The sequence below is a fragment of the Topomyia yanbarensis genome, chromosome 3, assembly GCF_030247195.1.
Source record: "Topomyia yanbarensis strain Yona2022 chromosome 3, ASM3024719v1, whole genome shotgun sequence".
NCBI lineage: Eukaryota > Metazoa > Arthropoda > Insecta > Diptera > Culicidae > Topomyia > Topomyia yanbarensis.
The window spans coordinates 360808626-360824642 of record NC_080672.1 but is presented as its reverse complement, the minus strand read 5'-3'; the positions used below and the strand labels follow the sequence as shown (position 1 = coordinate 360824642).

General features: G+C 36.4%; 1 protein-coding gene across 2 annotated transcripts in view; it reads left to right on the top strand.

Annotated features, from left to right (window-relative positions):
- The window catches only part of LOC131690415 (elongation of very long chain fatty acids protein 7-like), a 104342-nt gene that overhangs the window by 60703 nt on the left and 27622 nt on the right, over nt 1-16017 (top strand). The window contains exon 1 of one of the 2 annotated variants that reach the window (XM_058976151.1): nt 10317-10713. The exons of the other annotated variant lie outside the window; for it this stretch is intronic. Coding sequence (XP_058832134.1) covers nt 10566-10713 — 148 coding nt within the window. The 5' untranslated portion in view covers nt 10317-10565. Of the gene's footprint in view, nt 1-10316; nt 10714-16017 lie in introns of those variants that run through there. 2 annotated transcript variants of the gene reach the window in all.

Genomic DNA, 16017 nt, shown 5'->3' with positions numbered 1-16017 from the left:
GTTGCTCGGAGCTGGAATGTAATTTTTGTTCCACCCTGATGCCTGATGACTAAATGAAACCACATCTCTAGATTGGTGCAAAAGATCTAGGTATATCGTTCGATAAACAGAAGTCCTCCAATTTTTCCAAAAAGTTTGATCCTAAATCTCATTGAATTATATTTTTACCCATCATTTTTATAATAATTTTGAAAAGATCAATCAGGTTTATCAAATGACTAAATATCAAATCGAGTTTGTTCAAATATGAAGGTTTATATTTAAGCCAAACGTATCTTACAAGATATTGATGGAAAAGGAGATTGATTCAAGATTATATCAGCTTTCCTCCAGAACGAGGGAAGCAATGAAAAAGAAGAAAAAAACTATTCCATATTAAATTATTGTGTGGTATTAAATTCCATACAAATTTCAGGCTTACAATAAGTGAACTAAAGCATATATGCATCGTACTCGTTACAACTATAAAATCTCATTTATGATATTAATTTTAATTTACACATATTAAATAAAATTTTAACAATAGGACTGACGACGTTCTAATCAATAGAAGTTACGATTTGCTATACAACAGAGGTTGCCGCGTGCTACATGATAGATACCGCAATGTTTTGAACGCAAGTTTGATCATACTCGTTAGTCGTGTTCGCGTGGGCTGTTGCTAGTGCGTTATCGTGGGCATCATCGAAATACGCCGCATGTTGAAGAAGCGCGGCGCGTGGCAAATAACTTCATATCTCTGAACAGTAACAAAAGGACAAACATATATTTACAGAATATTGAAGGTGAACGTTTTCCGCGTCATTTGACAATTTTTTTGATTTTTGATTTTTTAAAGCGCCGAGAACACGAAAATATTTTAAATTGTTTAATTCAAAGATATTGGCTGAATGAGTAAAATTCTTAATTTATTCGTGTTTTTATGCTTCTTGGAATATTTTATTTCGAATTTTGTGCGTAAATCTGAGTAAATTGTAATGTGCTACGAAGCCATCATTGCGCTCTTTTCTCATATTTTTATGTAGTGCTTCAGCTGACAGATTATTGTCATTGTATTATATTGAATTGAATTGTATTGAGATATACTTGCAAAAAATACGAAAACAAATAATTGCATTGCATTGCCAGGTTAATTTTACATATCCTCTTATCTAATAATAAATATGAACAGGGCCATGGAAGAATCGACAGTACTCCAAATTTATTCCGAATCTTTTCAATGACTTACTTTCATTATCAAAGTCGAATCGGAATTTGAATACGTTTGAATCATGGGAATTCGTAAAAACAAAGCATTGCTGCATTTATACTCTCCTTTGTGAATAGCGCCTTTATACACGTTGTTCATCAACTCTTTAACCGCTCTTCCTTTTAAATGCATGAACGCAAGATATATCATAAAGTAGAACTTTTTAACAAAAAAGTACCGTCGCGGAAAAACTGGAACCCAATAACACACCAACGACATTTTATTACGTGCCTCCATATAATGGCAAACTATGAAAACAATCCTAAACTAAAAATGTCCCAATTGCACAAATAGGTGCATTAAGAAAATTTTAATATGTTATGTTCCTGCCAAAGAACCTTCCACAGAAAATATCTCAAAATCAAAGAAACTTATCACGTCGAACTTGAGTTAAGCACTAACACACGGAAACCATTTTTTTATATAGAGATATCATAAGGAAAAGGTGCATATTTGAGAAAAACACAATTGCACTGACAGGTGGATTAAGAAAGTTTCCATGTTTTGTTTTTATGCCAAAAAACCTTCCACAGAAAATACCCAAGAAAATAACGTAAAAATTAATGAAATCCGTCATGTCGTTCTTAAGTTGTGCGATAACATACGGAATCCATTTCATTTTATATGTATAGATTGTTGTTGGCCCAACAGCCCAACCCCGCCTTTTAGTGGGTTACATGGTTTTCTCATAGTTACACGGTTTTTCGGTTTCGCATCATAAAAACAGACTATTTAAGTTTTTTGAAGGGAAGCAAAAATTTGGGCAGTAGAGGGTTAAATAACACAAAATGAAACACAAACACATTATCTCCCACAACTTCTCCAACACACAATGTTTTTCAACAAAATCACATTGGATTACTTGAAGTACACAACGAGAATCTGCGCAATAGTCTAATAAAAACGGAGAAAAGGGGATTTCACTAACTTATCCCAACCGCTAACTAGCCCCGGGCTTCCCTATTATACCAGCACAACGAACATACTCTGTAATCAAGATACTTTCGGGTAGTCTCTAATAAATCAAAACCAAAACAACACTATGTTCTGCACTAACCAACCTGTAACTCTGGAACCGGAAGTCAGATCGGGATGAAATTCAATAGCAGCCAATTGAAGCATTGCATCAATCATTTCAAATTTGGAAAATGGTGGAAATCGATGAGGAATTGGTGTGAAATTTGCTCTGAACAATGACAAATTCTCCCGGGCATTAAGACCGTGCTAGGTGGCCAATGTCATCAAAGCGACTACCGACTACCTGCAAATCTAAATAATTTATGGTGTTGCGAATAATGCCAAGAAAGTTTGAATTTACGTAAAGGCATAAAGCAATAGTTTCATTACATCAATCTTATAGTATTTTGGTAGCACATATTTCAATGAAATAAATAAGCATAAGTTTTTAAAAATGTGTTGATAATTGGCGAAGTTATGACCTTTTCCCCGAAACCATTCTTTATTTAAGAGGTTTGCGGTGATCACGATTGAATACCAATAGATCAACTAAAATCCCAAAACTCAAAAAAATCCATTGGTATATGAGAATTCCTCGTACCTTAATGATCAGCTGAACAAATAATATTTTTTTTCCTGCATTCGGGATCGTTTTACCTAAAAAATCACTGAAGCTCTAAAAATTGTATTAAAAATTTCTCATCCACAAAACAAAAATTTATGCTTAAGAAGGAATTCGTTAAGGTATGAGAAAAATTAATTAAGATCAATGAACAAAAAATTGAAGAAAATCGGTTGAGTGGTTTTCTACAATTGTGATCACGGAAAAACCATTTTTGGTAAAATGACGTTTAGAGAAAATCGAGTTTAAAATTTTAAGTTACCACTGCTCTTGGTAGACGAAGCGCGCTTCGAAACGCTGTAACTTTCGATCTATATCTCGGATCTCTATAAAAATTTGGATGATTGCATACATGCTGGCTGATAGTTATTACTTTTATACGATTATTACTGCAAAATCATAAAACTTTTTAAACATTTATGAGTATGTTTCGAAAGACCAAAGATTTTACTAGCTTATTATGCAAACAGTTGAAGGGAAATCAGGAAGATGACCGAGTAATTCGTGGAAGAGAAAGTAAACAAAGAGAGGCAGATCGAACCTATTGAAAAAAAAGTCTTCATATATGACAGGCAGATTATTATTTATCGATATTGCCGCTTTGAACCTGGGTATTCTGAGTTTGATGGGAAAGTTTCCTGCATGAATCAACGACGTTGTTTTCGACAGATGTTTAATGTTAGCATAATATTCCACGCATCCGTCAAGGGCAAAACGATTATAGATGCAGAAGACGTTTCTAGAACGCACTCAGAAAACTTGGCCCAAGCCTAAGTGCTGTTTGTTTTCCTGGTGTCATACGCTTTGTTTTTATTCAGTTTTACTCAATAATACGATAGACTGAAAAGCATTATAATATCTTTTCAGATTAGGAAAGAGGTGCTATTTTTAGATTCTAAATAGTGCGCTTTGGCGTTTTTCTTGTATGTTAACGTGTTTTACATGGTTTTTAGAAATAATGTCGATGCGACATGGTAACATTGAGCGGATATTTTACGTACATTATTTAACGGAGAATACGACAAATTTTGTTTATGATTCTGTATAGATTCAAAGCAGCAAATGAGTTTTGAGGTTTCAAAATAAGTCTCTTTTGGGGATTTGTTGTTGGAACTTTTGATATGGGGAAGACTAAACAAACCAGTACAATTATCTCGCACCTAATAAATTGCTAGAAATGCAATTCTTTCACAGAAGTTATATCTATCAACTGCGAATATAACATATATATGAGAAAATTCGACAAATTGTTGATGTTTCTTTTATGGGACGAATTCTTGAATATTTTATATTTTTTCTGTGACACATTTTTCCAAATTTGATTAATTGATAAGAAGTAAATTAACAAAAAAATTTGCTTTTAACTTTTTAGATAATTCAAGGATTATCTAAAACGCATTCAAATCATTTGTCAGTTCAACCATTAAACATTGAACTTATCTTACGAGGAATGAAAAGATATAATACTCAAGTAAACTCAAACACTTTTTATGCGGAGGATAAAACAAAAAAGTCGCGATAGTTTAGAAATTCAAAAAACGCACAAACTTGAAACTCACAAACTGGATAAGTTTGGAGTATTCATAAACCTGCATAAATTGCATAAACCCGCATAAGTTGGAGCAATCGCACTGAAAGACTTATCAAGATCCTCAAAATACATTACGAAAATTGTGGAGATCAGTATAATATATCATGCAACCTAAAAATTCGTTTTCGCAATATGCAGCATAGCTTAGAGGAAAATTTATTGTATACTCATTTGACTAAGCCATAAAAACTAGTTTGAAAATGCTTTTTGATTTCAATTCGCGTTTCTTTATTTCATCTGGACTGCTTGATACTTCCTACATATTCTTCGAAATAAGTTTTATAGGAAAATTATAATTTTTAGAAGCTCTTTGATAACTTCACGATTCCAAAGATTTTCATGAGAATGGCTTTAGCATTTAAATCATATGCCTCCTATTCAAAGTTGTGTGTCAGACGAGTGCCTCATAAAATAAACAATGTCATCTTTTAATCCAACTGCAACCAAGTAAGTCAAACAATCACCTCACTGAGAAGTTCTCCAACCACTTGCATCTAAAACTTGTCTATACTCAAAACGCGGAATTTTGTAAAATTAATGTGGTAAACGCAAATAAAAAATCAAAAACTTCGAAAATTTGCTTTAAAAAGTTGAATTACTACACATAAAAAGAGACTTCAGCTTATATGTAAATAAACTGTCATTTGCGTAACCGTTAGCGTTCAAAGATAATTGTTAAAGAATATACAGTGTATCATTAATACGTTCACCCTATTTTTACAGTACATCCTTTTTTCCGTTCGAGCAAACTGCACCAAATTTTCAGCATTTGTTTTAAAACTTAATCGACAATGTTTTTCGAAATTTCGAAGCTCTAGTGAGTTTCGTTCGTTTGTTATGGCAGTTTAAGTGAAAAAGTGGTGTCCCACCCTACTATTTTTTGGATAACTTTTTTTCTATTCGTATAAACTTCTCCATATTTTCAGCTTTTACACACCTAGAAAAAATCGTGTAAATTTACGTCTCCTGACCCTGACATATACGAGCATCAAAAATAACTTAGTTTTACGTTTGGTTTTAATTTTACATGACGTTGATTTTCGTAAATCGTGTAATTTTACTCCACATATTGCGTTTGTTTTCAGTGGCAGTAAGTGTAATTTTATGTCATTGCGCATGTAAAGTATATGTTTCATGTAAAATTAAATGGAACACGGTAATGTTTCGTCATTTCGAGAATTACGGGTTGCTAAATTGTGTCATGTTTGCAATTACGTCAATGATAAAATTCTTAATTTTTTGGTGTGTATTTTAAAGCTTAATCAACGATTTTTCTCGAAGTTTGGAAACTGGTGCATCTTGTTCGTTTGTTATGGAAATTTAAGTAAAAAATGTGTCCTTTATTTATCCGTTCATCCTATTTTCTCAGAATAACTTTTTTTCATTCAAACTTACTGCACCAAATTTTCTAAGTTTATTTTAAAACCTAGACACACTGTATAACTTACTGTAACATCATCGTTGTATGTGTACATTAATATCATATTATCAATTCAATGAGCACCAGAAGATATAATATTGATAGAAGTTTTCTTGCGTTCCTGATCGGTATAAATAATAAAGATAACACAGAGAGTAATAAATATCAACATGAGATATACATTTGATAGCTATCTGTTATGATGTTCTAATCGGGCGTCGCTTTCATTTGGGACTATATTTGAGAAAATTAGGTCAGATATTAATGAGAAGCAGATGTGAGCTCAATTCAGGAACTTAGCTACCTTCCCGAAGCATCCGGTTTCGCCGAGGGCGTCCAAACTGGTAAATGTGGATTGGATTGGGCATTAGAGTGACAGAACAAAATGACCCCTATCAGCCCACCCTTGATTCGATTCCTAGTCCCACCAGGAGTACTTGCACCCAATTTGAAGCAAATCGGACAAATCTAGCTACCGGACCAACGCTCCTGAAATTTGTATGGGATTTTTCGACAATTTACATGTAGAAAACCCACTAACTCGCATTTTTACCGCTAGGTGACACTGTATGTATCGTATTATCACTGTTATTGAAAATAAGAAAGATAACTGAATTGTCTACAACTTTGCCGAAGACTGCTAGTGAATTCGGCTTTGTTAAAAGAAGTTATTAAACTTTTAGTGAAGTAATGTCTGAGTCAGTTTTGCATGGGGCCTAGCAGTGCATGGTTATGTATCAGTACTCGATTCGCGCGAACTAAATATTTTTGTGAAATAACCGTAAGATTTAGCCCTATAATATGTTCAGAAGAATTGTAGTAAATAATACGAGCCATGTTTTGGTTAGAATATTTTAGTTCTACATTTTACCACATAGAGGGCGCCAACACTAACTTTTCACCGGAAAGAGTTAGAGATTAGGTGTCTTCCACAAAGTAGTAGAACGGGCATTTTTCAATAATTCTTACGAACATTTTGATATTCTATCTCTCTTCTATGAAAAGTTTGTGTTGGCGCCCTCTCTGCGGTCAATGTTGGAACTAAAATTTAGCAACCAAAACATAACTCGTATCTTTTATCGTGGGCTAAACCTATCGATTATTTCACAAAAATCCATAGTTCGTGGGAATCGAGTACTGATACACTACCATGCACTGCTAGGCCCCATGCAAAATTGACTTAGACATCATTTCGTTAAAAGTTTAATAACTTCTTTCAACAAAGCCGAATTCACTAGCGGTCTTAAACAAAGTTGTAGACAATTAAATTATCTTTCTTATTTTCACCTACAGTGATAATACGATACATACAATGCTACCTAGCGGCGAAAATGCGAGTTAGTGGGTTTTCTCCATGTAAATTGTCGAAAAATCCCATACAAACTTCAGGCACGTTGGTCCGGTAGCTAGACTTGTCCGATTTGCTTCAAATTTGGAGCAAGTACTCCTGGTGGGACTAGGAATCGAATCAGGGGTGGGCCGATTGAGTTTTCAAAAATTCATTATTTTTCTGGGCAGTCTAATTGGGCATCAGTGAGCTGAAACTATAAATTCTAGCAATTTGGAACACATTTTATAGAGTTTTGCATCTTTTAGATAACATTCTGATTATTATTTATCTCAGCCTTTCCATAGGAGAAAGGCAAAACTTAAACTTTCGATTAATTCCAAAAAAGAAAAAAAACAATCCATATGTACAGTGAAATACTATTAACAGGCTACCTAATTGTTTTTATTTCTGATATTTTCAAAAACAGTTAACAGTTTGTTTAATAAATCTTACCTCTACACAGAAAATAGTTTTTTTCCACTTTTCCCCCGAATTTTCAACTCTGAGCTTCAATTGCCTTTAACAGAAAACTACAAATATTTAATCAACGTGTGTTTGCGAAAGGTGTGAGGGTTGTGAAGAAATGATAGAGCGGGTGACAACATAAACTCATGTGTTGGTAGTTTTATTTAGAGTTTTCTAAAGACTCGACGATGTTGGGAACTATAGGGTTAAATTTCATTATTTTTAGTGTATAAGTTGGCAGGTTTGGTGCAGACCGCCGAAAGCCATATATTCCTTGTCCGGATGAGCCATTACCCGTTAGGTAACATTTTTTAGAGTGATGATTGAAAACGGGTAAGAAGTTATCGATTATGAGAACAGTGTAGAATTAAAGCTGCTTGCTTCGTCCATAATCATTTGAACGGCATTAGCATGAGCCTTATATCAAACTGGGTCGCTATTTGGCCCTAGGTATATGCAGTAAATAAACACAGACTGGTGCGGAAGGTCGATGCGCAGAATTGCGATACGCGCCAAACTTTCGACTTTGCGAGGAAGTTCTTTACCGCCACGAGGACACCACAACCACGGCGAAGGGTACTATGTATATACTGTGTTGTATTTGCATTGCAAGTGCACAAGCAGAAAAGTGTGCTTAGCCCCGCCTGCGCTTGATTCGTATAAAACTTTAATAGCTGAAGAAGAACATCATTCGATTCATTTGATAATCATAGAAAAACTATCGAGTTCTAAGAACTCTTTTTCCTACATTGCACCGGGGCACGCAATACAAATGTGTAACGTGCATTGGGTGGCGGGCATATCGTAGATGGTAAATAGATTGCCTTGTACACAGCTCACTTGGGTTCGATTCCCAACCCCGCACATAGGATAAAAAAATTTTCCAAGGAGATTTTCTAACCCGAAAAAAACTCAAATGACCACAAGGTTAAAACCTCTATAATCGAAATAGAAAAGCAGCATTTAGATACTATGCTCGAACTATGATTATCAAATGAATCGACAGATTTTTTTCATTTCCAATTGTGTAGGTGTTCTATATGGATCAAACGATGGCAAATCAAAGCACATTTTTTTCTACGTACATACTTTCTATTCACACGTACACACTACCAGAGTGCCTTGAGGCCTCATTATACATTAAGTATTAAGTACAAATAAATTTGCTCTGATAAGCATATAGGCGAAAGAAGTATTATGCGAAGTGGCTCCAAATGCAATTAATTTGTTTTATTTATTGAAAGTATTATGTTCACGATGATTCATCAGAAGGTGCAAGAAGATGTACAATGCAATATGATTAAGCTGTTCAGATAACGTGAGCGGAAGTAAGACATCACTTCAGATGGTATTGTCCAAACGTGTTTAACACCACTATGCGGCGCGATGTATTGGATATGAAGTAGAAAAAAGTAGTAGAAAAAAGCCAGAGTATAAGGGAAAACAGCTTTTTTGGCAGCGTAAGCCCCGACATTGCATGGCAACCCGTCCAATGTTGGTAGGAATGGCAATTGTCCAATTGGGATCACTTTTGACAGTTTAAAATTTATTTACAAGAATTTCATGGTGTTTCAATCGCTTTCTTTCTGTGATTTTAATTTGGTCCCAACAAATTCAAAGTAACATTTAACAAGTTGAATATTACCTCGGAAAATTGATGAGCTAGAAGTTTTTTAAGTGCGTTCTTGTTTTGCCGATATACTAAAATCCGCATATTATTCGAAGATCGTTGGCAATGTTTTATTAACCATGCAACCAAACGAAACATACCCTAGAACCTGAAGCCTAGAGTCCATTCAGGTGTAACTAAATAACTCGACGAAAGTCTGCCCATCCGCTTCATTGAATTACATCGAAAGTTCAACCAGACAAACGGCCTACACAATGAGTCGCCGCAGTGAAGGTCAATGGTGGTTGTTCGTTGTTCGTCGGACAGCGAAAATAGCGCACTATCTTAATTGTAATTACCTACCATCTGCACAGGTACATATGTAGTACGCTTAGCCGTACGCATGCCGGTGCTAGCTGCTGCGCGAAACATGGTTCTCCTGCGAGCCTTCGTTTAACCATGACGCTCGGTACATACCAACCTACATCAATCCAGCCGATGTATGATTTGTTGTTGTTTTAAACGATGCATTCGCACTTGAAGTTATTAGCCTTGGCTCTGACAGTGAAGTTTATGGGAATTCTTCTGTTGTTCGAGTAGCTATCCGCCAATTGGGGGGGCCCGAATGACCAAGGAACTCCACTTTTCATTCTGCTGTGTACCTACTGTTTCGAATGCGACCAGTTCAATATCATTGCCAGCAGATATGTACTGTACCTATGTTCAGGCGAGACGAGATTAAGTCTTAAGATGACCCAAAAGAGAAAAACTCATTTGAAGCATAAGCTTGTAGTAGGCCTAAAGTTGAAACTCGAAGAGAACATCGAGGATCACCCCAACGTGTTTACCTTCGAATCACCATCGTAGTTGGCTCGCACCGCGGCTAATCGCGCGCGGATTTCGCAGGGGTTGCTATGTTTACACAGAACGTGTATGCATTTTGTTCTTGTGTGCCGGTTCTTATGGCATTCGATGACGAGTTACTGTACCGGCTACGGTTTGTACCATGGTAGTTTAACTACTCCATATAGGTTCTTGGAGGACTGCCAATTAGCGTTAGTTGAAGTTCGACATCGGACGGGTCGGTTGTTCGCGAGTTTTTCAGTATTTCCACAGCTACGGCTGTGCGGTGTGCTGACGCGTGATTATTCTTCTTCTTCCTCTTTCCAATCATGGCGAATTTATTTTTCGGTCGAAAAATTGTTCCGCGGACCTAGTGATTGAATTTCGCATTTTGCAAATTGTGACACAGTCGGCGAAGCAAGCAATAAAAAACAGCAAACAGTGTAAACAAAACAACAAACAGTGAGAGAACAGAAAAAATGGAGCACGAATATCTAGCAAATATCAGCGATTTTACAATGGAAATGAAACAGGCAGTGATGTTGGCCGTCCGAGATGGGTACCAGGAAAAGACCATCGGTTCGATGTTTGGGCGCTACTGGCGCGCACTGGAGGAATTAACGGCTGGTAAATTTGTTGTTATATTGTGGTACCTTGGTGATGGAAAATGATTGATTGGTGCTCGAAAGCAGAGTTTCTGAGAAAGTTATATTGACTGACATGTGAAATATGAAAAAATATGAAAAAAATGCCAGCAACTCAATTCAAAGTGCTATTTTTCACGGGGAACCGGAAAGATTGGATTTGGTAATTGATCTTGGTAGCAAAGAGACAGGCAACATATATTTTAATATATATTTATGCTGGTGATTTGGATCGAACATATTTTGTATGTTAAACACTCATTTTTTATAGTTTACGTGAATTAATTCGGGTGTCGGTAAATTAAGCCACGAATAATGTGAAAAGTAGTGTTGGTGTCGTGCATGCCTCTTCTGTGTTGGAATTTTGCCTTTGTTGCAATGTTTATTCTTTTGCTGGCTCAGTGTTTTGTTTATAGTTCGAAAAAAGTTTGCATTGTTAGCAGAAATTGTTTACCACGAATACAATTGAGCGTTCGGACTAGTTGTTCAATATTGAGAACATTCAATAGCGTGGTTTTCTAAATTTGTGTTAAAATTTAAAAGAAAAATAATACTGAGCAAAATTAAGCTTGATTCAAGCTTCCTATACATTTGTTTAAATGTGTACATTAGAGTTACATAAAAAAATAAAATCTTGCGCCGAGCAACTTAATGTAACTCTATTTGGGTCCTAGCATAACTAAGCCAATTCTAAACTCGATCGATGACACCGTTAAAGTTCACATGAGATTTCATATGGGAAAAGTGACTTATACCAAATAATTCTTCCAAGAATCGCCAAGTGCCTCCTAAAAATAAATCGATATGTGATTTTATGGGAAATTTATCAAGAAAAGAAAACATCGAAGCTCGCGAAACGATTTGACGGTTGTCGAAAGAGTTACAACCAAAAACCGAAGATTGAAGAAATTTCAATTTTCATGACATCACTGCTGCTGACGGTCGAATTATATACAGAATTTTTCGCTTTCTCTTATTGTGTACAAAAGAAGCCTCAATTTATCCCGCAAAACTCTTGTGAAGTGACTAAATAGTTCGGATCATATATTTAAACACAATACGAGAAAGCCTAAGCAAAATTGCATATAATGGGATAGCCAAATGCAGTGGTGCTAGAAAAAATTTATATTTTATCAATGGTGAGAGCATTTATCTGTTTCTACCAGCCCCCTGGCAACCCTATACTATCATATGGAGTTTGACAGCGACCAACATATATGGGGCATTATAGCTATAAAGCCCCAAACAAAGAATTATGTTCGGCACTATACACGATATTCAAGCATTCCACACGAAGTTTTGTATCTTATGGGATGATTTAATACCATATTATTCAATAGATCAACATTTAGTAACTAATTACAGCTTTTAATCATTCGATTCAAAATTAATGTTTTGATTTTCATGGCAGTGATGCTGGCTGTACAGAGACGTCGTCCTTGACAGGGGGCTGGTTTCTACGTAATAACTGTTTCCACAAGTGTCAGATCGCTTTGTAGCCTTCGAGACTGTTTCTTCGTTGAATTTTCTATAAAAGTCATACAGGGTTTTTGGTTCATGAATAAATATCTATAGAAGGGTGATAGGGGATCATATTTATATCATATCATTCTACACCTCTCAAGTATCAATCGAAGTTTTATAGCATGTTACAAATACAATCTAAGTTTTATGACTGGCTATAGAACAACCGTAAAACCTCAGTTTTTACTAGGGCTATCATCAAATCACAGAGTTTTTGAAGTTTTTCTGTAAATAATTAGTTGGTCTTTAAATACCTTTAATTCAAAAAGTGTATTTTGTAGTTTAAATCGTTCCATTCGAATGGTGAGAAAATTTCCTATTGAATAGTGTTTTCGCTTGTTTGAGTTAATAAGGTTAAGTAGTCTTTTAGACCTAATTTATTTAAAAACTAACATTTTTATCGATTTTTCGTTCATTTCTCGAAAATAATTAACATCACCACTTGAATGCCTCAGATTGTTCGTCTAGAAGAGCTGTATAATTTGTTCTTTGACACGGTACTCTTATTTTTTCTTGTTTCCATGTGTTTGGGTTATTGAACTTGAATACTTTTATATTATTTTCTCTAATTCTAGCTCTAATTGAAAAAGTATGACACTTATTGTATTTTTTGTTTCTATTAGAAAGGCAAGAAAATTTACAGAAATAAAATGTATTAATATCCGTCAGTTAAGTGAATTTGGTATTATTTTACAAAATAAATTAGTTTAAAGTTAGTGTTACATATTATTAGCATTTTCGTTAATTATCTTAAAATAGTAAATAATAAACATTATCATTATTATCATCAAAATAATATATCTTAGCAAGATCTAAAATTCTTTCTTTGATTTCATTCTTTTCGTTTCGACGCAAAATTATTTTTATTACATCATTTCACATGCAAAACCAACGATTTGGAACCTATTTTTCCAGCAAACAGACAACTAAACTCTTAACTAAAAGATATTTGTATGTAAATCGGTAGGAAATTTTCTCAGCTTCTCAATGAAATCTTGGGAATAACGATATAAAGCATATTTTGGACTAGAGTCTTTTACGCACTTGCAAGTCGGCTACAAGAAAAGTTTGACAACATAAACTGAATATACTGCAAGAGGATTGTTTATGTTGATTAAATATTTCGTGAAATTTTGTCTACTTTCCGAATCTGTAATAAGTTTTGATGTAGGCCTTCATTTGATAAAGTTATAACATATTTGTTCATCAAATCGTTGTAACGTCACGAAAGAATGTGTCACATTTACTTTAGCGTCGTTCACTGACAGAATTCTGAACTAATATGTCCACATACAAGACCATCTTGGACTAAAGTACAACCATGTACTGCCCATGATCGCATATTTGTTCTTTTTTCTATGGAATTTTCTATCTTTATGGAATTGACTTGCGATCATAGGTAGTGTAGACGAGAGTACACCAAAGGTTTTTTTAACGCGGGGATATGTACCGCGTAAAAAACCGCGTAAGAAAAGCCGCGTTAATTTGAAAATCCGCATAAAAAACCGCGTTGATTCAAAATTCCGCGTAAAAAACCGCGTTAATTCGAAAATCCGCCTGAAAAACCCTCAGCAAAAGAGTTTTTTTGCAAGGATTTCGCAATTAACACAGTTTTTGCAAAAACCGCAAAAGAATGCAAAAGACTTAGTAGATTTTCGGAATGATGGAAGAGACGGGTCTGGACTCCTTATGACCCGAATTTCAACAATATTGGTATTTTCGGAATGGTCTTCACGACTAGGTGCCAGAAATTTATGTTTAACGCCATTTTGAAATCCAAGATGTCGACTTCCGGCGACGAAATTCGCTATGACTCAATCAATATGGCAAAATCGAATACCCAACGCTTTGAATATTCCACGCTCTCGTTAGTACTGTTTCGGTTTCGTAAGCGCCGGGCCATGCTCCATAGAGTGCTTCTAGTTATCCCGTCGACGAAGCGGCGCCAGTAGCTACGTTTTTTGACTTTCATTAAACTCTTCATACGCGTTTCTGCCATCCGGCGACGAAATTCGCTATGACTCAATCAATATGGCAAAATCGAATACCCAACGCTTTGAATATTCCACGCTCTCGTTAGTACTGTTTCGGTTTCGTAAGCGCCGGGCCATGCTCCATAGAGTGCTTCTCGTTATCCCGTCGACGAAGCGGCGCCAGTAGCTACGTTTTTTGACTTTCATTAAACTCTTCATACGCGTTTCTGCCATCGCGTACCGTCGGTAGTTGGCTGGCAGCCCGTTGTTCCGGAAGGTCTTATACGCGGCTGCCTTCTCCGCGTACACGTCTGAGCACTCTTTGTCCCACCATGGGTTGGGAGGACGCCCGTGAGAGTTCGCGTCTGGTACGCGTTTAGTCTGAGCTTGAATCGCGGTATCAAGAATCAAGCCAGCCAGGAACCCGTTTTCTTCCTCCGGAGGAAGCGCTTGTGTCGACTCTACTTTTCCGGATATCGCGGACGCGTAGATCTTCCAATCAATATTTCGTGTGAGGTCATACGAAACATTGATTGTATTTGGTGGCCCTAAGCCGTTAGCAATATTAATTACGATTGGCAACGATGTCGCTCATACGCGCTGGAGGAACAGGAATCCGCGTCATTCAAAATGGTCATATTGAAGTTGTCACAAAGCTCATGGAGTGAGGTAGATCGATTATCGTCATGAAGGCAACCCCATGCCGTAACGTGGGAGTTTAAGTCACCTAAAATTAAACTCGGTGCGGGGAGGAGTTCCGCAATATCGCAAAGCCGTCGATACCTGACTGTGGCTCTAGGGGGATGTAGGCGGAAGCAATGCAAAGGTCTTTGCCCTTAATTTTGATTTGGCAAGCGAAAACTTCAATGCCAGGTGTCGAGGTGAGGTCGATTCGATTGGAAGAATAGCACTTTTTGATCCCCAAAAGTACTCCTCCGCAAGAGTCTTCTCGATCCAAGCGGATAATGTTAAAATCGTGGAAGTGCAGGTTTATTTCTAAACTAAGCCATGTCTCGCATAGTGCAAATTCATCCCATTTCAAATTATTTAGTAAGATTTTAAAAGAATCGATTTTCGATATAATGCTTCTGCAATTCCTCTGTAGAACAGTAATTAAATCCTTGATCTCATTCGATGAATTAGGTATTGAAGGATACAATCGCTGAAAGAAGGGGCCATTTCGCAGTGAACTGCATCAAGAATGTTTTTACTGCAGGGAGAAAGCTTATCAAGATGCTTTTAAGGGGTCAGAAATATTTAAAGCTGTAAGAATACGGTTCATAATGTCAGAGAAATTTATTAAGCCAGCGCTGTTTTCTTCCTCTGGCTAAGATATGAGAACACTTGGGGTTTTTGATGCTCCTGGAAGTGCTGGGAACTCCTTTTCAGAGCTCAGATTTCTGAGACTGGGAGCGACTTGCTTCTGTTTTGCACCAGTACTTCCTTGAGTAGTTATTTTAGGGGGGGGGGATATGAAGAGACACCTTCTGGCCTTTTGCGAAGATGTTTGGGAGAGGAAATGTTCCCTCCTGGGGTTCATCACAGTCGCCTTCGTCAGTAGATAAGTCCGTCAGGGGAAGTCATTTTTGCACGGGCCTATTACCCAGTGCACGTTATTAAGACAACAAAGAAAAGGAAACGTAAACTGATACTTAACTTGTGTGTGTTTTTTTTACAGTGGAGAACGCCCAGTACACGTGCTATCGGTAGGTGTCCAAGCTACCACACGGGGTGTACTGGGGGCATGTCGGGCTCGACTGGTGACGCTGCCATTAATACCGACTAAACTC